This window comes from Biomphalaria glabrata, chromosome 1 (genome assembly GCF_947242115.1).
Source record: "Biomphalaria glabrata chromosome 1, xgBioGlab47.1, whole genome shotgun sequence".
In the NCBI taxonomy this organism is placed as follows: Eukaryota; Metazoa; Mollusca; class Gastropoda; family Planorbidae; genus Biomphalaria; species Biomphalaria glabrata.
This window is the reverse complement of record NC_074711.1, coordinates 42,287,602-42,313,637: the sequence shown is the minus strand read 5'-3', so window position 1 is coordinate 42,313,637 and position 26,036 is coordinate 42,287,602. Positions and strand designations below refer to the sequence as shown.

At 36.9% G+C, this 26,036-nt stretch overlaps 1 protein-coding gene across 3 annotated transcripts in view; it reads right to left on the bottom strand.

Annotated features, from left to right (window-relative positions):
- The window catches only part of LOC106057771 (neuronal acetylcholine receptor subunit alpha-10-like), a 199,171-nt gene that overhangs the window by 39,790 nt on the left and 133,345 nt on the right, over positions 1 to 26,036 (bottom strand). For all 3 annotated transcript variants that reach the window (XM_056037292.1, XM_056037304.1, XM_056037300.1), the window contains exon 4: positions 13,025 to 13,069. In XM_056037292.1, the coding sequence (XP_055893267.1) occupies positions 13,025 to 13,069 (45 nt within the window). The remainder of the gene's footprint in view (positions 1 to 13,024; positions 13,070 to 26,036) is intronic.

Here is a 26,036-nt window from a genome sequence, read left to right as displayed (position 1 = left end):
ATAGAATACATCCTCCAACTATAGTGCAGAGATACTATAGAATACATTCTCCAACTATAGTGCAGAGATACTATAGAATACATCATCCAACTATAGTGCAGAGATACTATAGAATACATCCTCCAACTATAGTGCAGAGATACTATAGAATACATCCTCCAACTATAGTGCAGAGATACTATAGAATACATCCTCCAACTATAATGCAGAAATACTATAGAATACATCCTCCAACTACCAGAGATACTATAGAATACATCCTCCAACTATAATGCAGAGATACTATAGAATACATCCTCCAACTATAGTGCAGAGATACTATAGAATACATCCTCCAACTATAGTGCAGAGATACTATAGAATACATCCTCCAACTATAATGTAGAGATACTATAGAATACATCCTCCAACTATAATGTAGAGATACGATAGAATACATCCTCCAACTATAGTGCAGAGATACTATAGAATACATCCTCCAACTATAGTGCAGAGATACTATAGAATACATCCTCCAACTATAATGTAGAGATACTATAGAATACATCCTCCAACTATAGTTTAGAGATACTATAGAATACATCCTCCAACTATAATGTAGAGATACTATAGAATACATCCTCCAACTATAATGTAGAGATACTATAGAATACATCCTCCAACTATAATGTAGAGATACTATAGAATACATCCTCCAACTATAATGCAGAAATACTATAGAATACATCCTCCAACTATAATGTAGAGATACTATAGAATACATCCTCCAACTATAATGTAGAGATACTATAGAATACATCCTCCAACTATAGTGTAGAGATACTATAGAATACATCATCCAACTATAGTGCAGAGATACTATAGAATACATCATCCAACTATAGTGCAGAGATACTATAGAATACATCCTCCAACTATAGTGCAGAGATACTATAGAATACATCCTCCAACTATAATGTAGAGATACTATAGAATACATCCTCCAACTATAATGCAGAGATACTATAGAATACATCATCCAACTACCAGAGATACTATAGAATACATCCTCCAACTATAATGCAGAGATACTATAGAATACATCCTCCAACTATAGTGCAGAGATACTATAGAATACATCCTCCAACTACCAGAGATACTATAGAATACATCCTCCAACTATAGTGCAGAGATACTATAGAATACATCCTCCAACTACCAGAGATACTATAGAATACATCCTCCAACTATAGTGCAGAGATACTATAGAATACATCATCCAACTATAATGCAGAGATACTATAGAATACATCCTCCAACTATAGTGCAGAGATACTATAGAATACATCCTCCAACTATAATGCAGAGATACTATAGAATACATCCTCCAACTATAATGCAGAGATACTATAGAATACATCCTCCAACTATAGTGCAGAGATACTATAGAATACATCCTCCAACTATAGTGCAGAGATACTATAGAATACATCCTCCAACTATAGTGTAGAGATACTAAAGAATACATCCTCCAACTACAGTGCAGAGATACTATAGAATACATCCTCCAACTATAGTGCAGAGATACTATAGAATACATCCTCCAACTATAGTGCAGAGATACTATAGAATACATCCTCCAACTATAGTGCAGAGATACTATAGAATACATCCTCCAACTATAGTGCAGAGATACTATAGAATACATCCTCCAACTATAGTGCAGAGATACTATAGAATACATCCTCCAACTATAATGCAGTGATACTATAGAATACATCCTCCAACTACCAGAGATACTATAGAATACATCATTCAACTATAGTGTAGAGATACTATAGATAACATCCTCCAACTATAGTGCAGAGATACTATAGAATACATCCTCCAACTATAGTGCAGAGATACTATAGAATACATCCTCCAACTATAGTGCAGAGATACTATAGAATACATCCTCCAACTATAGTGCAGAGATACTATAGAATACATCCTCCAACTATAGTGCAGAGATACTATAGAATACATCCTCCAACTATAATGCAGTGATACTATAGAATACATCCTCCAACTACCAGAGATACTATAGAATACATCCTCCAACTATAGTGCAGAGATACTATAGAATACATCCTCCAACTACCAGAGATACTATAGAATACATCCTCCAACTATAGTGCAGAGATACTATAGAATACATCCTCCAACTATAATGCAGAGATACTATAGAATACATCCTCCAACTATAGTGCAGAGATACTATAGAATACATCCTCCAACTACCAGAGATACTATAGAATACATCCTCCAACTATAGTGCAGAGATACTATAGAATACATCCTCCAACTATAGTGCAGAGATACTATAGAATACATCCTCCAACTATAGTGCAGAGATACTATAGAATACATCCTCCAACTATAGTGCAGAAATACTATAGAATACATCCTCCAACTATAGTGCAGAGATACTATAGAATACATCCTCCAACTATAGTGCAGAGATACTATAGAATACATCCTCCAACTATAATGCAGAGATACTATAGAATACATCCTCCAACTATAATGCAGAAATACTATAGAATACATCCTCCAACTATAGTGTAGAGATACTATAGAATACATCCTCCAACTATAATGCAGAGATACTATAGAATACATCCTCCAACTATAGTGCAGAAATACTATAGAATACATCATCCAACTATAGTGCAGAAATACTATAGAATACATCATCCAACTATAATGCAGAAATACTATAGAATACATCATCCAACTATAATGCAGAGATACTATAGAATACATCCTCCAACTATAGTGCAGAAATACTATAGAATACATCATCCAACTGTAATGCAGAGATACTATAGAATACATCCTCCAACTATAGTGCAGAGATACTATAGAATACATCCTCCAACTATAGTGCAGAGATACTATAGAATACATCCTCCAACTATAGTGCAGAGATACTATAGAATACATCCTCCAACTATAGTGCAGAGATACTATATAATACGTCCTCCAACTATAGTGCAGAGATACTATAGAATACATCCTCCAACTATAATGCAGTGATACTATAGAATACATCCTCCAACTACCAGAGATACTATAGAATACATCCTCCAACTATAGTGCAGAGATACTATAGAATACATCCTCCAACTACCAGAGATACTATAGAATACATCCTCCAACTATAGTGCAGAGATACTATAGAATACATCCTCCAACTATAGTGCAGAGATACTATAGAATACATCCTCCAACTATAGTGCAGAGATACTATAGAATACATCCTCCAACTACCAGAGATACTATAGAATACATCCTCCAACTATAGTGCAGAGATACTATAGAATACATCCTCCAACTATAGTGCAGAGATACTATAGAATACATCCTCCAACTATAGTGCAGAGATACTATAGAATACATCCTCCAACTATAGTGCAGAAATACTATAGAATACATCCTCCAACTATAATGCAGAAATACTATAGAATACATCATCCAACTATAATGCAGAGATACTATAGAATACATCCTCCAACTATAGTGCAGAAATACTATAGAATACATCATCCAACTATAATGCAGAGATACTATAGAATACATCCTCCAACTATAGTGCAGAGATACTATAGAATACATCCTCCAACTATAGTGCAGAGATACTATAGAATACATCCTCCAACTATAGTGCAGAGATACTATAGAATACATCCTCCAACTATAGTGCAGAGATACTATATAATACATCCTCCAACTATAGTGCAGAGATACTATAGAATACATCCTCCAACTACCAGAGATACTATAGAATACATCCTCCAACTATAATGCAGAGATACTATAGAATACATCCTCCAACTATAGTGCAGAGATACTATAGAATACATCCTCCAACTACCAGAGATACAATAGAATACATCCTCCAACTATAGTGCAGAGATACTATAGAATACATCCTCCAACTATAGTGCAGAGATACTATAGAATACATCCTCCAACTATAGTGCAGAGATACTATAGAATACATCCTCCAACTATAGTGCAGAGATACTATAGAATACATCCTCCAACTATAATGCAGAGATACTATAGAATACATCCTCTAACTATAGTGCAGAGATACTATAGAATACATCCTCCAATTATAGTGCAGAGATACTATAGAATACATCCTCCAACTATAATGCAGAGATACTATAGAATACATCCTCCAACTACCAGAGATACTATAGAATACTTCCTCCAACTATAGTGCAGAGATACTATAGAATACATCCTCCAACTATAATGCAGAGATACTATAGAATACATCCTCCAACTATAGTGCAGAGATACTATAGAATACATCCTCCAACTACCAGAGATACTATAGAATACATCATCCAACTATAGTGCAGAGATACTATAGAATACATCCTCCAACTACCAGAGTATACAGTATCTCCAACTATAATGCAGAGATACTATAGAATACATCATTCAACTATAGTGCAGAGATACTATAGAATACATCCTCCAACTATAGTGCAGAGATACTATAGAATACATCATTCAACTATAGTGCAGAGATACTATAGAATACATCCTCCAACTATAATGCAGAGATACTATAGAATACATTATTCAACTATAGTGCAGAGATACTATAGAATACATCCTCCAACTATAGTGCAGAGATACTATAGAATACATCCTCCAACTATAATGCAGAGATACTATAGAATACATCCTCCAACTATAATGCAGAGATACTATAGAATACATCCTCCAACTATAGTGTAGAGATACTATAGAATACATCATCCAACTATAATGCAGAGATACTATAGAATACATCCTCCAACTATAGTGTAGAGATACTATAGAAAACATCCTCCAACTATAGTGTAGAGATACTATAGAATACATCCTCCAACTATAGTGTAGAGATACTATAGAATACATCCTCCAACTATAATGCAGAGATACTATAGAATACATCCTCCAACTACCAGAGATACTATAGAATACATCCTCCAACTACCAGAGATACTATAGAATACATCCTCAACTTCCAGAGTTACTATAGAATACATCCTCCAACTATAGTGCAGAGATACTATAGAATACATCCTCCAACTATAGTGCAGAGATACTATAGAATACATCCTCCAACTATAATGCAGAGATACTATAGAATACATCATTCAACTATAGTGCAGAGATACTATAGAATACATCCTCCAACTATAGTGCAGAGATACTATAGAATACATCATTCAACTATAGTGCAGAGATACTATAGAATACATCCTCCAACTATAATGCAGAGATACTATAGAATACATTATTCAACTATAGTGCAGAGATACTATAGAATACATCCTCCAACTATAGTGCAGAGATACTATAGAATACATCCTCCAACTATAATGCAGAGATACTATAGAATACATCCTCCAACTATAATGCAGAGATACTATAGAATACATCCTCCAACTATAGTGTAGAGATACTATAGAATACATCATCCAACTATAATGCAGAGATACTATAGAATACATCCTCCAACTATAGTGTAGAGATACTATAGAATACATCCTCCAACTATAGTGTAGAGATACTATAGAATACATCCTCCAACTATAGTGTAGAGATACTATAGAATACATCCTCCAACTATAATGCAGAGATACTATAGAATACATCCTCCAACTACCAGAGATACTATAGAATACATCCTCCAACTACCAGAGATACTATAGAATACATCCTCCAACTACCAGAGATACTATAGAATACATCCTCCAACTATAATGCAGAGATACTATAGAATACATCCTCCAACTATAGTGTAGAGATACTATAGAATACATCATTCAACTATAGTGCAGAGATACTATAGAATACATCATTCAACTATAGTGTAGAGATACTATAGAATACATCCTCCAACTATAGTGCAGAGATACTATAGAATACATCCTCCAACTATAGTGCAGAGATACTATAGAATACATCCTCCAACTATAGTGCACAGATACTATAGAATACATCCTCCAACTATAGTGCAGAGATACTATAGAATACATCCTCCAACTATAATGCAGAGATACTATAGAATACATCCTCCAACTATAGTGCAGAGATACTATAGAATACATCCTCCAACTATAGTGCAGAGATACTATAGAATACATCATCCAACTATAGTGCAGAGATACTATAGAATACATCATCCAACTATAGTGCAGAGATACTATAGAATACATCCTCCAACTATAATGCAGTGATACTATAGAATACATCCTCCAACTATAGTGCAGAGATACTATAGAATACATCCTCCAACTATAATGCAGAGATACTATAGAATACATCCTCCAACTATAGTGCAGAGATACTATAGAATACATCCTCCAACTATAATGCAGTGATACTATAGAATACATCCTCCAACTACCAGAGATACTATAGAATACATCCTCCAACTATAGTGCAGAGATACTATAGAATACATCCTCCAACTACCAGAGATACTATAGAATACATCCTCCAACTATAGTGCAGAGATACTATAGAATACATCCTCCAACTATAGTGCAGAGATACTATAGAATACATACTCCAACTATAATGTAGAGATACTATAGAATACATCCTCCAACTATAATGCAGAGATACTATAGAATACATCCTCCAACTATAATGCAGAGATACTATAGAATACATCCTCCAACTATAGTGCAGAGATACTATAGAATACATCCTCCAACTATAATGCAGAGATACTATAGAATACATCCTCCAACTATAATGCAGAGATACTATAGAATACATCCTCCAACTATAATGCAGAGATACTATAGAATACATCCTCCAACTACCAGAGATACTATAGAATACATCCTCCAACTATAATGCAGAGATACTATAGAATACATCCTCCAACTATAATGTAGAGATACTATAGAATACATCCTCCAACTATAATGTAGAGATACTATATAATACATCCTCCAACTATAATGCAGAGATACTATAGAATACATCCTCCAACTACCAGAGATACTATAGAATACATCCTCCAACTATAATGCAGAGATACTATAGAATACATCCTCCAACTATAATGCAGAGATACTATAGAATACATAATCCAACTATAATGCAGAGATACTATAGAATACATCCTCCAACTATAATGCAGAGATACTATAGAATACATCCTCCAACTATAATGCAGAGATACTATAGAATACATCCTCCAACTATAATGTAGAGATACTATAGAATACATCCTCCAACTATAATGCAGAGATACTATAGAATACATCCTCCAACTATAATGCAGAGATACTATAGAATACATCCTCCAACTATAATGCAGAGATACTATAGAATACATCCTCCAACTATAATGCAGAGATACTATAGAATACATCCTCCAACTATAATGCAGAGATACTATAGAATACATCCTCCAACTATAGTGCAGAGATACTATAGAATACATCATTCAACTACCAGAGATACTATAGAATACATCCTCCAACTATAGTGCAGAGATACTATAGAATACATCCTCCAACTACCAGAGATACTATAGAATACATCCTCCAACTACCAGAGATACTATAGAATACATCCTCCAACTATAATGCAGAGATACTATAGAATACATCCTCCAACTATAATGCAGAGATACTATAGAATACATCCTCCAACTATAGTGTAGAGATACTATAGAATACATCATTCAACTATAGTGCAGAGATACTATAGAATACATCATTCAACTATAGTGTAGAGATACTATAGAATACATCCTCCAACTATAGTGCAGAGATACTATAGAATACATCCTCCAACTATAGTGCAGAGATACTATAGAATACACCCTCCAACTATAGTGCAGAGATACTATAGACTACATCCTCCAACTATAGTGCAGAGATACTATAGAATACATCCTCCAACTATAATGCAGAGATACTATAGAATACATCCTCCAACTATAATGCAGAGATACTATAGAATACATCCTCCAACTATAATGCAGAGATACTATAGAATACATCCTCCAACTATAATGCAGAGATACTATAGAATACATCCTCCAACTATAGTGCAGAGATACTATAGAATACATCATTCAACTACCAGAGATACTATAGAATACATCCTCCAACTATAGTGCAGAGATACTATAGAATACATCCTCCAACTACCAGAGATACTATAGAATACATCCTCCAACTACCAGAGATACTATAGAATACATCCTCCAACTATAATGCAGAGATACTATAGAATACATCCTCCAACTATAATGCAGAGATACTATAGAATACATCCTCCAACTATAGTGTAGAGATACTATAGAATACATAATTCAACTATAGTGCAGAGATACTATAGAATACATCATTCAACTATAGTGTAGAGATACTATAGAATACATCCTCCAACTATAGTGCAGAGATACTATAGAAAACATCCTCCAACTATAGTGCAGAGATACTATAGAATACATCCTCCAACTATAGTGCAGAGATACTATAGAATACATCCTCCAACTATAATGCAGAGATACTATAGAATACATCCTCCAACTATAGTGCAGAGATACTATAGAATACATCCTCCAACTATAGTGCAGAGATACTATAGAATACATCATCCAACTATAGTGCAGAGATACTATAGAATACATCATCCAACTATAGTGCAGAGATACTATAGAATACATCCTCCAACTATAATGCAGTGATACTATAGAATACATCCTCCAACTATAGTGCAGAGATACTATAGAATACATCCTCCAACTATAATGCAGAGATACTATAGAATACATCCTCCAACTATAGTGCAGAGATACTATAGAATACATCCTCCAACTATAATGCAGTGATACTATAGAATACATCCTCCAACTACCAGAGATACTATAGAATACATCCTCCAACTATAGTGCAGAGATACTATAGAATACATCCTCCAACTACCAGAGATACTATAGAATACATCCTCCAACTATAGTGCAGAGATACTATAGAATACATCCTCCAACTATAGTGCAGAGATACTATAGAATACATACTCCAACTATAATGTAGAGATACTATAGAATACATCCTCCAACTATAATGCAGAGATACTATAGAATACATCCTTCAACTATAATGCAGAGATACTATAGAATACATCCTCCAACTATAGTGCAGAGATACTATAGAATACATCCTCCAACTATAATGCAGAGATACTATAGAATACATCCTCCAACTATAATGCAGAGATACTATAGAATACATCCTCCAACTATAATGCAGAGATACTATAGAATACATCCTCCAACTACCAGAGATACTATAGAATACATCCTCCAACTATAATGCAGAGATACTATAGAATACATCCTCCAACTATAATGCAGAGATACTATATAATACATCCTCCAACTATAATGTAGAGATACTATAGAATACATCCTCCAACTATAATGTAGAGATACTATATAATACATCCTCCAACTATAATGCAGAGATACTATAGAATACATCCTCCAACTACCAGAGATACTATAGAATACATCCTCCAACTATAATGCAGAGATACTATAGAATACATCCTCCAACTATAATGCAGAGATACTATAGAATACATCCTCCAACTATAATGCAGAGATACTATAGAATACATCCTCCAACTATAATGCAGAGATACTATAGAATACATCCTCCAACTATAATGCAGAGATACTATAGAATACATCCTCCAACTATAATGCAGAGATACTATAGAATACATCCTCCAACTACCAGAGATACTATAGAATACATCCTCCAACTACCAGAGATACTATAGAATACATCCTCCAACTATAATGCAGAGATACTATAGAATACATCCTCCAACTATAATGTAGAGATACTATATAATACATCCTCCAACTATAATGCAGAGATACTATAGAATACATCCTCCAACTATAATGCAGAGATACTATAGAATACATCCTCCAACTATAATGCAGATATACTATAGAATACATCCTCCAACTATAATGCAGAGATACTATAGAATACATCCTCCAACTATAATGCAGAGATACTATAGAATACATCCTCCAACTACCAGAGATACTATAGAATACATCCTCCAACTATAATGCAGAGATACTATAGAATACATCCTCCAACTATAATGCAGAGATACTATAGAATACATCCTCCAACTATAATGCAGAGATACTATAGAATACATCCTCCAACTATAGTGCAGAGATACTATAGAATACATCCTCCAAATATAATGCAGAGATACTATAGAATACATCCTCCAACTATAATGCAGAGATACTATAGAATACATCCTCCAACTATAATGCAGAGATACTATAGAATACATCCTCCAACTATAATGTAGAGATACTATATAATACATCCTCCAACTATAATGCAGAGATACTATAGAATACATCATCCAACTATAATGCAGAGATACTATAGAATACATCCTCCAACTAAAGTGCAGAGATACTATAGAATACATCCTCCAACTATAGTGCAGAGATACTATAGAATACATCCTCCAACTATAGTGCAGAGATACTATAGAATACATCCTCCAACTATAATGCAGAGATACTATAGAATACATCATCCAACTACCAGAGATACTATAGAATACATCCTCCAACTATAGTTTAGAGATACTATAGAATACATCATCAACAGTGACCTCCTGCAAAGAACCAACCAAACTCCAGTAGAAGAAGAAATCAGAATGAGAAGATGGGGCTGGATAGGGCACACTTTGCGTAGGTCCCCAACTAGTATCACAAGGCACACTTTGCGTAGGTCCCCAACTAGCATCACAAGGCACACTTTGCGTAGGTCCCCAACTAGCATCACAAGGCACACTTTGCGTAGGTCCCCAACTAGTATCACAAGGCACACTTTGCGTAGGTTCCCAACTAGCATCACAAGGCACACTTTGGGTAGGTCCCCAACTAGCATCACAAGGCACACTTTGGGTAGGTCCCCAACTAGCATCACAAGGCACACTTTGCGTAGGTCCCCAACTAGCATCACAAGGCACACTTTGCGTAGGTCCCCAACTAGCATCACAAGGCACACTTTGCGTAGGTCCCCAACTAGCATCACAAGGCACACTTTGCGTAGGTCCCCAACTAGCATCACAAGGCACACTTTGCGTAGGTCCCCAACTAGCACCACAAGGCACACTTTGCGTAGGTCCCCAACTAGCATCACAAGGCACACTTTGCGTAGGTCCCCAACTAGCATCACAAGGCACACTTTGCGTAGGTCCCCAACTAGTATCACAAGGCACACTTTGCGTAGGTCCCCAACTAGTATCACAATGTAGGCTTTGAAGTGGAACCCATAAGGGAGGAAAAAGAGACGGCGTCCTAGCAGCCTTAGTCAACGAGAACTAGAGGCAGACACCTTCAAGTTTGGCTCCAAAATTTAAAGGTTGGCCCAAGACAGGGGACTATAGAAATCTACTGTTCGCAGACCATATTCCAATAGGGGTGACAGGCTGTGATAAACAAAAAATAAATGCAAAAAAAAAATTGTTTTCAGAAAAAAATCTGTTTTTCTGTCAAATGAACTTGAAACATTGTATTTCTTTGCAAGGTAAGAGAAAGTTTAGAATTCAAACACTTTTCTATTTGACATTCTAAGTCTCAGTGGTGATTTTACTTTAACACACGATCAATTCTTTATGATTTAACATGTGTTCCATTGACTCCATACTCGATTTTGTCAGACCTGTTGAATTTCTTTTCAAAATTAATTCTATCCGTACAAGTTACGCTTAGACCACATAGAAAAAGTCATAGATCCAGAGAATTGCATGTGGCCTATACTGATGTAAAGAGCATGGCCTATACTGATGTAAAGAGCATGGCCTATACTGATGTACAAAGCATGGCCTATACTGATGTAAAGAGCTTGGCCTATACTGATGTAAAGAGCATGGCCTATACTGATGTAAAAAGCATGGCCTATACTGATGTAAAAAGCATGGCCTATACTGATGTAAAGAGCATGGCCTATACGGATGTAAAGAGCATGGCCTATACTGATGTAAAGAGCATGGCCTATACTGATGTAAAAAGCATGGTCTATACTGATGTAAAGAGCATGGCCTATACTGATGTACAGGGGCGGACTGGCAAAATGGGCATTCGGGCAAATGCCTGGTGGGCCGGTACCCAAATGGGCTGGTAGGAAAGGGCCGCATGGATGCCATTATAGCAGGTATACAATTGTTAAAGCCTTATAAAAACTTTATAAAAAGGTTCGCTGAGTGTTGTGTAAAAAAACAAAACGTTCACAGACTCTACAGTGTCAAACTATTTTAACCTAACACATTTACCTAATATTGTGATAGCCTACATCCGTAGATAGTGCTACCAGTAGGCTTCATCCTTTTAGGGCCTACACATTTAGCGATTAAAAAGCAACATAAGGCGTATATTTGTATAAAGATTTAGAGTTCACTGTATGCATGCATATCGATACATTATCAAACTTAACATAATGACTTAGAGGACATATCATATCATATGATATACAAGTTATGGGCCGGATTGTATAGAAATGCCCGGGCCGATGTCGACACCCAGCCCGCCCCTGCTGATGTAGAGACAAGAAGAAGCACCTGTTGGTTACTATCTGCTCAACAGTTAGACGCAAGCTCCTAATATATACAGCAAACCAACACATCGATCATTGCCTCTTCAAGTACAGAGGATAACAGCCAAAAGAGAGGTGCTTTGTAAGAATGAGGAAGGGGGGACATTAATGACAAAATTCAGAAGCATGATTACGTCAATATTTATATTTATCTCCAAATACACGGATCCCTGTATATGCCCGAGGAGTTGAGACAAGAATGTTTATACATTGATGTAGCCTTCATACTTTTTTTTCGGTCGAATATTACAAGGTTTTATTTACTGCAACCCCAAACACCATCTCTGTAAACCAACACTTTTTTTTGTTACCTGGTTAATCCAGCAATTGGTTGTAATGATTTGATTCTTTTCGTCCTGAAAAACAAATGGAAAGTAAAAAAAAATGAATTAGCAAGTTATAAAATCTTATTTATTCAGAGTAACGTTTGGCTTTTGTTTTTAAAGCTTTGCACAAGGGAAATTGTGGCCATTTCTCGTTGCTGAGGCCAACAAAATCGATGCATGATATGGCCAGGTAAAGGCCAACAACTTTTTCTGTTCATTGAAATTCCACCAGCGTCCATGTTTCTTAGGCTTTGTTTGGTAGCCATCAGTTCAAAAACAAAAGGAAACAAAGTGTATAGGCTACATTCTGAACATTGGAAGAATTAAAAACTATAATCTTAGACTCGGTCCCCAGGCCGTTTTGAACTTTTGAAGGCTATCGAAATTTAAGAGAAATGGTCTGTCAATGGTCTGTCAATTTTGTTTAAAATAAAAATATGACAAAAAGTCACAATGAAAGGAGCAGACTCTTATATGGATCTATCATAGGCGTAGCCGGAGGGGGGGTCGAGATTTCGGGGTGTGAAATTTTGTGACTGGTTTTTTGCTTTAATTTTCTTTTTTGTAGGCGAGATTTTAATGTTAATACACCACTAGCCCCAGCTCAGCCAAGGGGGGGGGGGGTAAAGAGTTTTAAATCCCCCATGCATGTGGGTTTTTGTTTTAAACCCCCTTTTGAGTTTTATTTACTCTATGCACGTAACCTCGAGGTTTAAGTTTAAAACTAACGTTACTGCTATCTAGGATTAACAAATGAAAGGGCGAAAAAATATAATTTAAAGTTAAAGTTAAAGTCTTTTGATAAAACGAAGAGGACTCCTCTATCTTGGCAACACCAACATTGACACTCCAGGTCCATTTGACTTCTGTACTAACGTAGAAGCCATTTTGTAAGTCACAAAACATTCTTTTACGTCATTAAGTCCTGCGATGAGGAAAGAACAGGATGGTCTCCCTTGCGCTGGAGAACTTTCCCAGCATGCACTATTGAGCTCAAACTATTCATACGACTGGTAGGCGTGGGGGAAATCTCCATCTTAAGAAGATTAGAATAAATACATCTTTGCGTGGAGAGCCAATGAGAACTCATGAAAAGGGGCAAGATGACATGGGGGTGGGGGTTAGCTCTGAGGGTAAGGATGCAATATTTATATTTCCATGTCTGAAACTAAAAGAAAAAAAAAAGGGGGGGGGGTGAATCTCCACACAACCGGATATTGATTGACGAGATTATTTTATCTTAAGACCTAGTTAAGTGAGATTTGTTCATGCGACCAGACACTAATATTTCTATTGAAGCAGTTTAGCAAGAGGCAGAGGTGTAGTCATACTTCAAGCGCAGAGCGCAGTGTTTCTCAAGCTTTTCTGGATGGCCTACCACCCCCCTCCTTTAGATGGCAGAAAATGTCGTTTGGGCCCTAGAGAAAACGTTGTGAGGTCCGGTAATGTAATGAAAAAAGTAGAGAAACTTATATAATAGTAACACAATTTTCTGACTTTTTTTTCATTTGTGTTAATTTAACACTATCTTTAGAATCCAAATTTACGTAATGAAATTTTGATAACGCAAGTCCTTTTCTTCTCGGATTGTTTTGCCTACCTAATTTTAAGTGTTTTGTATACTAGACAAAGTTCTTCCTGGAGATAGAATTGGAGATCCAGCAGGTTTCCCATCCAGTTAGGTAGGTCTTGAAAGGGGGGGGGGGGCAAGCTCATTCCGGCATTCACAGCTTCAAAAAAATCTTTCTCCTGACGTCTACAACATCTTTCTCTAGTGTTACTTATTGACCCCCTTCAGTCGTAACGACTATGGTAAAACACTTTTATGTGATTGTGGAGCCCTGTTTTGGAGAGACACTCCCGACCACATTTATAAGAGGTTAAAGTGGCTTTCGCTTTGGTGGTATAGGAGGCAGCCATTTTTCGTTTGACGAACATAACCAAGCTGCCCGTGCATGCGTCGTTGTCTGAGGATTGCGAAGATGCTGGGAAGACCAATTCGCGCAAGGATCTCGGTGTTACACACTCTTGCCATGGGATTTTAAAGATCTTTCGGAGGTAGCGCACTGCCATACAATAGCATGCTCAAAACACATGTCTTTGTAGACCTCCATTTTCCTCACTGTAGTGAGCTTCCGGTTTTCCCAAACTCTTGGTCTGAGTCTAGCAAAGATCGACGCAGCCTTCCTTATGTGTTTTTTTTTTATCTCTTTTACAGGCAGGTCAATTTGACTTGTTGGTCCAAGGTTGCAGAAGTCATTTACGGCATCAATGAGGATGGAGGTCTTGTAGCAGGTGACCCCATAACCTTTGTTTTCTTCCTGCTAATAGTTAGCCCATCAATGAGGATGGAGGGTGGTCTTGTAGCAGGTGACCCCATAACCTTTGTTTTCTTCCTGCTAATAGTTAGCCCATCAATGAGGATGGAGGTCTTGTAGCAGGTGACCCCATAACCTTTGTTTTCTTCCTGCTAATAGTTAGCCCATCAATGAGGATGGAGGGTGGTCTTGTAGCAGGTGACCCCATAACCTTTGTTTTCTTCCTGCTAATAGTTAGCCCATCAATGAGGATGGAGGGTGGTCTTGTAGCAGGTGACCCCATAACCTTTGTTTTCTTCCTGCTAATAGTTAGCCCATCAATGAGGATGGAGGGTGGTCTTGTAGCAGGTGACCCCATAACCTTTGTTTTCTTCCTGCTAATAGTTAGCCCATCAATGAGGATGGAGGGTGGTCTTGTAGCAGGTGACCCCATAACCTTTGTTTTCTTCCTGCTAATAGTTAGCCCATCAATGAGGATGGAGGGTGGTCTTGTAGCAGGTGACCCCATAACCTTTGTTTTCTTCCTGCTAATAGTTAGCCCATCAATGAGGATGGAGGGTGGTCTTGTAGCAGGTGACCCCATAACCTTTGTTTTCTTCCTGCTAATAGTTAGCCCATACTCTTTGTAGACCTGACCTGAGAGACGCGGGGCATTAGTGACTCAAGCGACCATTGTGTGTGTGCCACTGCCGCCGCATCATCCTTGAATAGCATATCTCTTAGAGGGTGGTTCTGATTCTCATTTTGACCCTCAGTCTGGCAATATTCAGAAGTTTGCATCAAATCTGGAGAGGAGATTGATGATTCCAGTCGATTTGTCAAACGCGTGGTGGATTAGCAGTGAAAAGAGTATTCCGAAGAGGGTTGGGGCTAGAACACATACATGTTTATCTCCTATGTTTATGATGAAACTTTCGGAGTAGGCGCCATCGAACTGCATAGTAGCCATCATATTTTTGTTTTTTGTTTTTCTCACGCCGGAAATGGTAACCCTTTTAAGCACATCGTTACCTATAAACTGATTCCAATGGCCCGCGTCTCAAATAGCCTCTGACAACCAGTCCAACTTCTGGCCTTCTCGTATGGTTCAGATACATAGTCCGGAGGAGCTGTTACCTTAATCACTGACAGAAGAAGGGGCATAGGCGAGCAACTGGCGCCTAAACCATTGATAACATCAATGAAAATATAAGTTATTTTTTTTCGCCCCCTCCTTTCCACAAGGCGGCGAGCCCCACAGTTTGAGAAACGTTGACATATCGTGTCATTAGAAACATTCCTACTTGACATAGACCATTACACTGTCTTCAAAGATTTAACATCAAATTTAGTTGTTTTTTTACAGACATAGTTTTTGTGTTGCCTCTACGTTTGTTTGTATTTCTTAATACACAGGATGACCTTCTGACCCCTGTCCAAAACGTGAAGACTGTCTGACCATATACTGAAAGGTAAAGGGGAGGCAAACAAAGGAAGCAACGGGAGGGCAACATTGAAGGATGGACTAGACCAGCTCTGAACTAGACCAGCTCTGAACTAGACCAGCTCTGAACTAGACCAGCTCTGAACTAGACCAGCTCTGAACTAGACCAGCTCTGAACTAGAACAGCTCTGAACTAGACCAGCTCTGAACTAGACCAGCTCTTAACTAGACCGCTCTGAACTAGACCAGCTCTTAACTAGACCAGCTCTGAACTAGACCAGCTCTGAACTAGACCAGCTCTGAACTAGACCATACTTCTGGAAAATGACAGAGAAAAATGGAAACAGACAGTTGTCAGAGCCTGTATGATGCTCCAACGTCCAGCAGATTTAAAAGACAGGAGAAAAAGATAGCCATGTAATGCTTAATTTAAACATATCTCATTTCAAACTGTAATTTTATAAGCCTAGGTTGAAGTCAGAGAGTAGAATTATCTTGTAAAAATAAACGTTTTCAGAGATTGAACACATTTAAATTATTTATTGATGAAGGAAGTCGGAACACTGACATATATCAGTGTATTACAAGACTTGTCTTATCTCCAGAGACAATGACTCGTTTAAGTGTATTATACGCCACGCTCTGTCTCAAGAGACAAAGACACATTTAAGTCATAAGACTTGTTTTTTCTTAAGAAATATGGACACAGAGTGTTGTGTAAAAGTTGTGTTATTGCTACATCTAAATGAAATGTGAAACGTATTTTGAAATGACACCGTTAAGGTCATTCTAATGACTGAATCGGGTTCAAATGAGGCCTCTAAAGATTCACAAAGTGTGAATGGCGCTTCTAATGACGTCATTGGCGATATAAGTGTTTATTTTTGCGTCCGCTACATTACTGAGGAGATACAAGTCATGACTTATATTTACGTGGCATGACTGAAGACACGCAGTTATGACGCATGTTTCCAAGACATGGCTTAAGAAGACAAACATGATATGACTTATGATTCTAAGACATGACTTTTGTTTCTAAGGCATGACTTAAGAAAACACACATGATATGACTTATGTTTTCAATAACGTTTACAAAGCGTCAATTTTGACTTATTTTTGTCTAATTACCTCATCCACGACACATGACTTTAGATTTCCCATGACGCCATCAGCTACACACACACACCGCTAATCATGACTTCTATGTCTAATGACATCATCCACTTTGACACATCCAATTACTCCCTCTACCCCCCCTTCCCGCCTCTTTAGTCCACTGCTTAGTTTACGACCCTCTAATCGTCGAGTCGCTCTCATCCGCTTCCCTCCCCCCCCTCCTCCCACCCCTTTTTGTCCCGGCGACATTCTCAACGACACACTGAGGGGACATTCCGTCGACGGACATTTCAGCTGGACGTACTCCATCTGCTCCACTCTGCAGAATACAAGCGCCTCTCTCCCTGTGGTCATCGATTTCTACCCCCCCCCTTCTATGTCTTCATAGAATACCCATCAATTAGACCGCGACGTCTGAGGTTCACACCTCTCCACATGGGAAATCAGTTTGAAACTGGACAATTGGAGCACATATTTTTTTTTTTGGTCAGATTTAGAAATTCCATTTTATCAAACGTGGACAATTTCACATTAAATACAAAATTTGACCAAAGGTATAAAAGTGAAACTACAATAAAATATTTCAATTTCGAACATACATGTCTGTGTGCTAGTGTGTGCGTGTGCTAATGTGTGTGTGTGTGTGCTAATGTTTGTGTGTATGTGTTAATGGTAGATATAAAAACCAAACAGAAGAGAACACAAACGATCATAAAAATCTGGCCAGCAAATGAAATGATGCCATATTGCCACAACATTAAATGTAAAAACAAAAATTATTTGTTGAATGATCTCCCTTGAGGCACTCTGTAGATGTCACACAAAACAAAATGGTCTTTAAAAAAAATCAAAGATGGAGCAGATGTCTGTTTTAAATTTATCTTTATAACATTTGGACAAAGAAGAGAAAGTAAAAATTTTGTTAGATTCTTAAGTTTGGTATAGTTTGTGTCGTTTTTTTTCCTTATCGATTTTTAAATGTTGACTTTTAATGTCGGTCTTTCTAGTAATTTCCCTTCGTTTTATTTGCTCAAAACGAGGCTAGTTCGTGCTTACGGTGCAGACGATACAATATGACGAGCACTTCCAGACATCTTTGTGTTTCGTGAGTAAACTACTTCACTTGCTAGGTGCTGAAAACATGACACACTTGCACTTTTTGAAAACATGACACACTTGCACTTTTTTGAAAACATGACACACTTGCACTTTTTGAAAACATGACACACATGTACATTTTGAAAACATGACACACTTGCACTTTTTGAAAACATGACACACTTGCACTTTTTGAAAACATGACACACATGTACATTTTGAAAACATGACACACTTGCACTTTTTGAAAACATGACAAACTTGCACTTTTTGAAAACATGACACACATGTACATTTTGAAAACATGACACACTTGCACTTTTTGAAAACATGACACACATGTACATTTTGAAAACATGACACACTTGCACTTTTTGAAAACATGACAAACTTGCACTTTTTGAAAACATGACACACATGTACATTTTCAAAACATGACACACTTGCACTTTTTGAAAACATGACACACTTGCACTTTTTGAAAACATGACACACATGTACATTTTGAAAACATGACACACTTGCACTTTTTGAAAAACATGACACACTTGCACTTTTTGAAAACATGACACACTTGCACTTTTTGAAAACATGACACACATGTACATTTTGAAAACATGACACACTTGCACTTTTTGAAAACATGACACACTTGCACTTTTTGAAAACATGACACACTTGCACTTCTTGCTTCAACGTGATGGAATCATGTTTAAACCTAATGGACACATACATGTTCCAGCAAAATCAAAGACTGAATAGTAACTTCGGCAGCTAAAGAGTTAATATACTCTTCTAGCGCTGATTTGTTTGAGACTTATAAGTAATAACTTCTAGCTGTAATGTAATTACTTCAGTAATTAAATTTACTTATTGCTAGTTTTTGTGTTGTTAGCTAAAGAGTTCAATGTACTTATCGCTAGTTCTTATGTTGTTAGCCAAAGAGTTAAATGTAATAATTTCTTCGAAATATTTTCTTCGCCTTTTATTTATAAAACCTTTTCTACTGCGACAGGGGGGCGCGTTGGCTGTGTGGCTGTGAAGCTTCGTTTGGTTATGCGCTTCCGCGGTGTCTAGTACCTGAAATACAACAAATCTAAATTGAGGTAACAACGAACTTATGCTGGCACAGATAACACCAACAAAAGGGCAACAATCGATCAAGGTAATCGACGCTGATGTTGGTCAACAAATATGTTTCATAATCAAGAAGGGAACCGTCGAATGTCATCTAGAATTATCCGTCTATAAAATCTTTACTTCTACTGTGATAAGAAAAGCGTCTTGTTTTTAGCGTCTCTTAGAGCGTTCTTCTTTTTAAAGTTCTATCACGTCCTCGTCGCTAAGTAAAAACTTTCCCCTTATTCCCGAAACAAATTACTACTTCCTAATCGTGCCATCACAGCTTTCAAACCTGGGGTCCTGGGTTCGAATCTCAGTGAAGACTGTTATTTTGAATTTCTGATTTTTAGGGCACCCCCTGAGGACACCCAACTTTAATGAGTACCTAGCTTTAATAGGGGAAAGGCAGTTTGTCGTTGTGCTGGTCACATGACACCCTGCTCGTTAACCTCTGGCTAAAGAAACAGATGACATCATCAGCCCTGTAGGTCGCAAGGTCTGAAGGGGAACTTTACTTTTACTTTTACCACGACATTAATTCATAACTACAATTAGAACAACGGCAGACAATTCACAAACAATTCAACAAGGTGACTTCCATGAGATTCGAATATCTTGGAGGCCGACTGTGTGCTAGGTAGACACAATGTGAAGGTCAAGAAGCTTCTTACATATGAAAATCTCCAACGATTGACCTCATCAGGTCAGTTGACACTCTTATCTCAGTGGCTTTATCAACTTTTCTTCAGCGCCCCTCCCCCACGTCTATTCCTTTGCTCTACTGTCTTAAAACTGACAGCCTCCCCCCCTCCCCAGTGTTAATATTTCACATTGATCCCAGTGTGAGGCGTCAGTCCAGTTCTGTCTGCCTCACGTCCACACCGACGCCAATAAGTTAACACTGACCTAACCGTTGGCGACGTCAAATGACCTCGTTAGTGTAAGGACAGACGTAGCCCTCAGAGTGATATCACGTCCATTGTAGAGAGTCATACTATAAACAATATCTAACAGAGCTCAGATAGTCGTAGTTTAACGTCTTCTATCAGTGTACACCTTTGACTAAGGCGTTAAAAAAATATAAATCAACAAAAATATTTGAAAAAGACACAAAACAAATGTGCATAATTTTATTCTGTAATAGTGTTTACAAATGATTACCAACACCGAATGGATAGAGCAACGAAGGGACTTGAGTTAATGGGCTATGTTGCTGTACATAAAAATTACAAAAGTCATTTCTCTATAAAAGAGTTACGAAAGTTATATAATATAAAAAACACAGGCCTATCTATATATACATGCTACAATAAATATAGGTATTTGCTCTCTATTTACGATATTTAGGTAGATGTTGTTTTAATATTAAACACCAAGTATCTGAATTTAGAAAAACCCAGGTTCGATTCTTGTGTAACGCTATTCGCTAACACCGTATAGATCTAAATTACATCTCTATATTAGTATAATTAAATCTAGATATTGTAATAACTGAAGGGAGGCAAACTCAACGAGACATAGATGTTTATTTACAGGACATCACAACTACAGGTAGAACAACATGTCTTGAGCACAGCATCTCCATATTGGCTCTCTACTTGGGCGGAAATCTTTCTCTCTTCTCTTCCTGTCTACTCACTGATAGTGCGCACCTTCTTTCTGCACTATCTTGGATGGCGGTGTGCATGGCAAGGTTATAACAATATTAAAATCTAATACAATAGTGTCAGTTTAATTTAAAATGAGAACTGAATAATGCAAAAGCTATATAAGGAAAAAAGTACTTCCGGCTCAATTGACTAATTCTAGTTTTAAACCAAAGAAACGAAAAGCATCCGTGCAACAGAGCCCATTGAGTCACGTGTTTCTAAAGATTCTAAGCGTGTCCAGCTTTGTAGAGAAATACTTGTATGATGCTATATCTACTATAGCAGCATGGCATGAAGAATAAATGAAGGCAAAGTTCAAATAATCAATTCTATTTTCAACAAGAATTTTTTAGATTAGTCCAAATTAAATATTATTTGCATGTACACACACTTAAGCTATTTGAATACGTTTTAAAAAATTACAATGTTTCATTCAAAATAACAATGTTTCATTCAAAATAACAATGTTTCATTCAAAATAACAATGTTTCATTCAAAATAACAATGTTTCATTCAAAATAACAATGTTTCATTCCGATTTCAGGATTACTCAAGGAACAAATAATGTATTTACGAGGCACTTCCGGTTGTACATTTCCCCTGTAATGTTGAAGAGAAACTGGGGTATAAATGTGTAGGTGTGCTTTCATGTGAATCGCTTGCCCTGATAATGTAGTGCTATTTGTAATGCCCTGATAATGTAGTGCTATTTGTAATGCCCTGATAATGTAGTGCTATTTGTAATGCCCTGATAATGTAGTGCTATTTGTAATGCACAATAGTAAAACAAATTCCGTCACGAACGATAAAGATTATTATTATTATTATTATTAAGGGGAAATACAAATTAAAGACACGACCTACTTAAATTAAATCCACTATTGTGGATCCCCTTTTACAACTCATCGACCCCCAATTCATTTTCTCCCACTCTCGTGGACCCCTTGGAAGTCGCCGTAAGCCCCCTGGAAGTCGTCCTCTTTTATAGTATGCTCTTCTTGACCTCGGGGGCTTATAATGATCAATTTGGGACTCACTGCTATAAATAGTTAGACTTTTGGTGTACAGACAATTGGAAGTGGCACTGCTAAAAGTATGCAATATATATTTATTTGTTACTTTTAAGCAACAGGGATCTTACCTCCTTGACATTGGTTATGTGTCTATTTGTTTAAAAACTTCTCTCAATTTTCTTTTTAAAATTTGTCTGGAGTTCATTTTTTTTAAATCTCTTTTTCCTTCAGTTATTAAGAGCGAAGTTATGGCATGAAGAAGTCAACATGTGAGCAAAAAGGAAGTCTTGTGTTATTAGTACTGTTTGAGCACACTTTTGTGACTTCCCTGTTACTTGCTCAATTAAATGCAACACAAAAACACCGTATTCCCAGCTCTCCACTATACTTCCTAAGCGTGCATTCTCTTCTTCATGATTTCTCGGAGCTAGACATTCCCTCACCTGCATCCTGTTTTCCCCATAGCAATTTATATATCTATATTTTTTAATGATTAGCTTTTATAAAGACATTTTTTACAAATTATATCTATTTTCTTGATGGATGCTATTTTATAAATTCCAGAGGGAGAGAGAGAAAGAGAGAGTCTATTTCTTGTTGAATGCTATATTAAAAGTTATAGAGGATGAGAGAGAGAGAGAGAATGTGAGAATGTATGTGTCTGAAAGAAAGAATATGTGTTTTGAGAAAAAAAAAGATTTAGTGAGTGGAAAACGCTCTTAACTTTGAATGTTTTAATGTAATTTTTTGCTATATTACATTAAAAACCAAAATAAATTGACTTTCTAAGTTTGAATAAAAATTGCCACACACACACATACACACACACACCATCGTATCTGATAATTGATAGAAGTTTTTCAGAGAAGAAATATCTCTACATTTGAAGTTTTTGTCGCTGAAAAAAATTCAAAACAAACTTTATGAAAACCATTTTTGTTTTCTCATGTAATGGAATAGCTGCTCATCTAATAAATGACCTGTGCCTGCCCATTAATGAGAGCTAATTGATGAGTTAGTTTAACGGAGAAGTAGTCGTTGGCCCAAGGTCTCAGACTCGAGGGGGGGAGGGGATTAGGGAGATCTATACGTAGCATTGTGTCTCAGAAATCTAAATTTAAAAATTCTGTTTCTACAAGTGAGATATCAAGGACCTTTCTGTTGATTAAAGTCTACAGCTTATTTTATCATTGATAGCGCAAGGCTCATCATTAGACTTGTTTGGGTCAGTGGGTTTCAAAAAGAAAGTAGTACACCACAAACGACCACATCCGATGGTCAGCAGCGTTACCGACCAAGAACAGCTACGTTGTCACCTGGTAGATTAACTTGATCTCAAAGTTTGTATTTTGCTACCAGCGTCAGCAATTACTATTCACGTATGTGTTCTTTGGTCAAATAGTCACAGCCTACCTGTTGGGGATTAGAAAAGTCCCAGGAGTGTATACGGACAGTCGTAGATTTGCGGTCATTCAGTCGACACTAGTCAATATTTTAGACATTTTACAAAGCTTTTACAAAGTCACTAAATCTGCCTGGTACACATTTTGATCACGTCAGTTCTGCCACTTCACATTCTCGGATCAAACTGAAACTTTGCGACAATTAGTCATTACCCCTAACAAAACATGAATCAATAAAAAAAAAGTCAACAATTATTTTATTAATTAGTCGTAGACTCGTAGATTATGAATTTTTAAAAATAAATATATATTTTATTTTGCTTGTTCTTGACCAAGTGTCTACTTTACTTATTTTTGGCATGATAGTACAAGTTGCAAACTTTAAACTTTTTTTTTATTTTGGAAATGGTGAGAGCAATGGAATGTGTACATTTTTATAAAGTTTATATTAACTTAATGTCCTGTAATAAATTTTGTGCTTCAAGTTCTGTAATAAATTGTGTACTTTAAGTCCTGTAATAAATTGTGTATTTTAAGTTCTATAACAAATTGTGTGCTTTAAGTTCTTTCAATCTTGTTATAAACTGTACACTTTGTGTACTATACTAAGCTGTTTACATTCTGTTTGGTCATTAATTATGTAAACTCTACTCGCTTGTGTAGGCGTCTTATACATTTTAACTTAACTTATGAATGTACAGATTCTGTAACAAACACAAAGACAGATACACAGACAGACAGACAGACAGACAGACATTACTTATTCATGAAAGTGATCGCTCGGACGTATCGTTAAATAATCGAATCTATTTCTTACAAATAATTTAATGGATGGGTAAGACGATTTTAAGTGTCATTTTAAAGGAATTTTGTTTTTGTCTTCATAGAATTTTTTTTTTTTTACATAAACAGTCTGTCCATTGTACGTGTACTTTAGGAATAAACTATAAATTATTACAATAAAATATTTACATTGACGAACTATTAGTTTATATTGCATAAAAAGCATAGATATGTACTTGACTTTGTTGTTTGTTTGTCAAATGTTTTCCATGTTTCGGTTGTTCCTTCAGAGTCCAAACCTTCCGGAGGACGACGGCAGTGGGCAGGGTTTGAACCCGGGTAGTACGACAGTCCACCGCGCATACCGCATGACCAGGCAGCCGAATCTAGGAAATTTAGGCACCGGAAATTTAAGCACCGATAATTTAGGCACCGGATATTTAGGCACCCAGAATAAAATTCCAGTGCCTAAATTTCCAGCCACCCAGGCAGGCATCCTTAAGTGTAAGTGCAATAAGCCTGTACTTGACTTTGTTGTTGATAGGTTTAAGTGCAGTAAGCCTGCATATGCAATTAGAAAGAGCATGTCGTCCTACGTATCGAACGGCGCGGGATAACTTAAGTCCTAACCCAAGTCTAATATATATCTACATAGTAAATGAGCATAAGCATGTATGGGCATCTAGTGGAAGTCCCTTAAAAAAGTCGTCTGCGTTTGCGAAACAAATTTGTGTATCATATACTCGTGGGTGTAACTCGGTGAGGCCCGCATCCCTTAATGACGCCACTGAGAACTTCTTTTAAAGAAACTGAAACATGATTATTTGTTAAAGCAAATTCAAACACAAATTTAAAGAACTATTTTCCCTCAATGATTCAGTACAGAACACAAAACATGTACACAATGATTTAATTTCCTTTTACCTCAGCAGACAAGTATTTCTGTAGGGCCTGTAGGCGGAGGTGCGGTGGCTGAGCGGTAAAGCGCTTGGCTTCTGAACCGGGGGTTCTGGGTTTGAATCCTGGTTAGGACGGGGATTTTTAATTTCGGGACCTTTTGCGCCTCTGAGAT